Raw genomic sequence first — 4,166 nt, forward strand, 5'->3', positions numbered from 1 at the left:
TTCTGATCCTCAGATTTTACCGATGTTTCATTGGTGTGTATAACATAATGAATTAATATTAATGTACTATATTTATTATGTATAATTATTATATAAAAAATAGATAAAAGAAATAATATTGGATAAGCTAGGAAAATGAATATAATTGAAATTATTGTAATAATTATAATTATTACATACAAAATAAATAAAATAAATAATACTGGATAAGATAGGAAAATGAATATTATTGTAATAATTATAATTATTATTGTATTTATACCTTGTTTTAGTTAATACAAAAAAAATTATACTATACATATTCATATAGAACATAACAAATTAGATTCAGTTTTTAATAAGAATGACCCTGTAAGTTATTTTGGACAAAGTTATTTCTTAAAAGTTTTCACTGTTTACAAAACGTTAACTCTATGAATGATTAGGTAGTTTCGTAATAGAAGTACACATTGCTCTTTAATATAAATACAAAGATATAATAACTTACCTAAATATATTAGCGGCTGAAAATAGGCCTTCGGATATGAGCATGGGATCCCAAGTGTCCCAGTCTTCCCTAGGGATGTCCAAGGTACCTTTACCGCTCTGCAGTTCTTTTTGTACCTGAAACAGGGAACTCTCAGTGCTCACTAGCTCTTGAAGGTAGAGACAGTGAAACCTCTAATTAACGGACAACCAGTATTCGAAAAATTCCTGCGTTGTCAGGGGATATCCGGTGAGAACGGATATTTAATTATTAAAAAACTTAAGCGTTAATTAGATTAATTATTTTATATTTTTTTGTTTGAAAGTGGTTTAGTTTATTCTTAATTAAAACTAATTTGATCCTTTTTTTTCTCTCAACTTTATTCTTTACACCTTTTCCAACGTTTCGACCCTCAGGTCATTCTCAAGGATACCTTCATATTGATGTAATTTTCTTTTTTCAAATCTTAAAAATGCAGGCTAATTGCCTTTGTCCCATAGAACCTTTTCTAAATAATTTTTTACTAGATTTAAACCTTTTTTAAAAACTTCTCTTCCTTCTTTCATTCACATTTGCAACTTAAAACAGAACCTACCTTCCTTTTATGATTTAAAAAAGAAAATGACATCCAGATGAAGGTATCCTTGAGAATGGCCTGAGGGTCGAAACATTGGAAAAGGTGTAAAGAATAAAGTTGAGAGAAAAAAAAGGATCAAATTTGTTTTAATTAAGAATTAAGTGTTAATTTTATTATCTGTATTATATTTATTTTTAAATTTACTATATTAACATATTTTTTTTAAAAAATGTAAATAAATGAGGTATTGTTAAGTCCTCCAACAATCCTCTATGCGCTTTAAATGTGTTTTCTGATTCGTAGAAAATTTTGAGAGCTTTAGGTTCAATGAATGTTCTTGAATGGGGACTTTTTATTTTTTATGATTCCCTTTTTGGATACTTCTGACATACGGGGAGCTAACTACATGGTACTACCCTATTCTGACCATGGTGGGGAGTCAAGTTTTCATTTCATAAGACCACCACAGAAATAAAAGTTTAACCCACAAGCCGGATTCGAACCAGCGCCGCTGCAATTCCGAGGTTGCAATGATCTACGCTTCAACTCCCTCAGCTACAGAGGCCCTCACATTGTAGGGATTCGTTTGTTACTAAACTAATCCTATACTACTACTATCATATACTTATCTTATTCGCCACAATACTATAACCTCAAATATATTTACCGAGTGCAGTTTCCTTAATTCAGCATTGTGTAGTCTTATAAATTCTCCGGTTAACTCATCCTTTTTCGGTCCGAATATTTTTCGAAAAAACCTTAAGGTGCTCTTGTTCCCTCAGTGTCACGAGTCGCATCCGTAAAAAACAATAAGTATAATTTTTTCGTAAATTCTAAATTTTATGTATCTGGATAGAATGCGTGTGCTAACAAATTTCGATATTAAAAAATAATAAGTACTTCCTGTCCTTGATCTTTGCTATTATTTCCTCATCAATTTCGTTTTTTCTAGTTGTCGTAAAACGTAAATACTTGAATCTATCTACTTGTTCAAGTGTGTTTTAGCTTATATTTATATTATCGAATTTACTCCCGTTTCTAGTACTAATCATGAATATGGAAATTAATTTATTTATTATCTGCACATACGGAGTTAAGCTTTGGGGCTCCACTTAACCATCAAATTCCTCCAGAATCCAATCCTTACAGTCCAAAATCCTTCGTAAAATCCTTAATGCTCCTTATTTTGTTACTAATTTTCCCTATGTTACCCATCTACCCCGAACCAGATATTGATCCTTCCATTAAAAACTCCTTAACCACTCAAACCCATTAGTTTCTAACCATGTTTCATCTTCATTCCGGACAATCCATCGTATCCAATCCTAACAGTACAAAAAACTTAAATTCACCTTACTTTGTCACAAATCAAAGCATCCATCAGGACCTCAATGTCCCCTATGTTGCCGATTTGGCCAGAACCAGATACCATTCCTTCCATGATAAACTTCCCAACCACTCAACCAACTCATTTCTAGCCTGGCTTCTCCTTAATTACCTAATAATCTTCCTAGGCGTCTTAAAAGAAGATGGCCTCGAGATCTTCTCCTCTAGAAATGTTTTTGGAGTTCTATCAATGGGTAGATCTCCAGATGTTCGTATTCTGTCACTATGTTACCTATTACATATTGCTTTAACGGACATATCTTTATAGCAACATTTTTTTTTTGTTTCGAGATTCTTAATTTATATTTTTAGCTAGAACATTTACCCATTACACCATGAATATCAAACTATCAATCTATTTAATATTTTATTTTTAAGATGGTTCGGGTGCGATCAAAGAAAAAACTCAGTCATAAAACTATTTCATATTAGCCTACGTTTCGCTCCACGTCGCAGAGCTTCATGGGGATCTTACAGGGCTTGATTTCTTTTTTATTATCAACATTTCATAAGTGTCCGATAAGGGGTAAATTTATCCTTAATCTTATCTAATCTTGTTGTTAGAGGGTGGCCATTGAGAAAATCTCGAGTTTCTTATACCTTAGGCCGAGAATTTAGAAATTGAGTATCGTTCGTGAGGAGATGGTTGGGGTATGGTCAGCGAACACAAATAAGTAAAAACGTATTTATTTGTGCCTACGTTTCGTCCAAAATTTCAGGCTTTTGTCAAGGCTAAGAACAAAAACTATTAATCAATGTAACACTATGCATTTTCTTCAATGCTTCTTATGTGTCTATATTATCTGTTATCTTCTCATCTTTCTTGTTATTCTGTCCTTTCATATAAACATTATGGTTGTTATCTTGTTTTTGTTCATAGCTCTTATGAAGGGCTGAAATTCTTACCAAAACGTGGCACAACATCTCCTCATATAGAATTTTTTTTTATTATTTATTTATTGTAATTTACAACTGTACAAAATAATACAACAGGTAAATATGTAGTATGTTTCATATACACTTGAAATTCTTGGGAAGAAACCACCCATTGGTGGTACTTCAAACATTAATTTAAACTTGAAGGTCCCGTGGCCATTTTCTTTTCAGACGCCTCGGAGGATTATCAGGGATTGTTAAGGAAGAAAGATTAAGAATTAATGGGTTAGGATGGTTAAGGAGTTTGGAATAAAAAGACGCATATCTAATTTGGGTCAAATCTGCAACGAATGGGATGTTAAGGTCTTTATGAATGAGTTTATTTGTGACGTAATAAGGAGCATCAAAGATTTTACGTAGGATTTTGGATTGTAACGATTGGATGCGGGAAGAATTTGATGGTTTGGTGGAGCCCCAAAGCTCAATTCCATATGTCCAAATTGGTCTGATTATTGTAGTGTATACTAATTTTTTGTAATGAATGGGAAGTTTAGAGCGTTTGTCAAGTAAGTGTTGTAGCAATCGGAATCTACGAGGAGTTTCTTGTCGTTTCAGTCTTGTGTGAGGATTCCAAGTAAGTCTCTTGTCAAGATGGAGTCCTAAGTATCGAATCTGTTCAACAAGTGTTAGTGGTAGAATATTTTTTAATTTTAATTTTCAACATTTCATAAGTGTCCATGGATTCTGTTAGAGGAGTGTCCGTTCAAAAGGAGTCGAAATTTTTATCTGTCAAGCCACACTTGAATATGGTCCATTGGGGTGAGGTGTCAGTTGTATGAGGTTTCACTGTATTACGATATA

General features: G+C 32.7%; 1 protein-coding gene across 7 annotated transcripts in view; it reads right to left on the reverse strand.

The window, feature by feature from the left end:
• Positions 1-4,166, reverse strand: part of Trpgamma (Transient receptor potential cation channel gamma) — a 980,713-nt gene that overhangs the window by 49,985 nt on the left and 926,562 nt on the right. For all 7 annotated transcript variants that reach the window (XM_067052323.1, XM_067052322.1, XM_014426027.3 and 4 more), the window contains one exon: positions 488-603. In XM_067052323.1, coding sequence (XP_066908424.1) covers positions 488-603 — 116 coding nt within the window. The remainder of the gene's footprint in view (positions 1-487; positions 604-4,166) is intronic.

This window comes from Halyomorpha halys, unplaced genomic scaffold, assembly GCF_000696795.3.
Source record: "Halyomorpha halys isolate HHAL.00 unplaced genomic scaffold, Hhal_1.1 Scaffold3.1, whole genome shotgun sequence".
In the NCBI taxonomy this organism is placed as follows: Eukaryota; Metazoa; Arthropoda; class Insecta; order Hemiptera; family Pentatomidae; genus Halyomorpha; species Halyomorpha halys.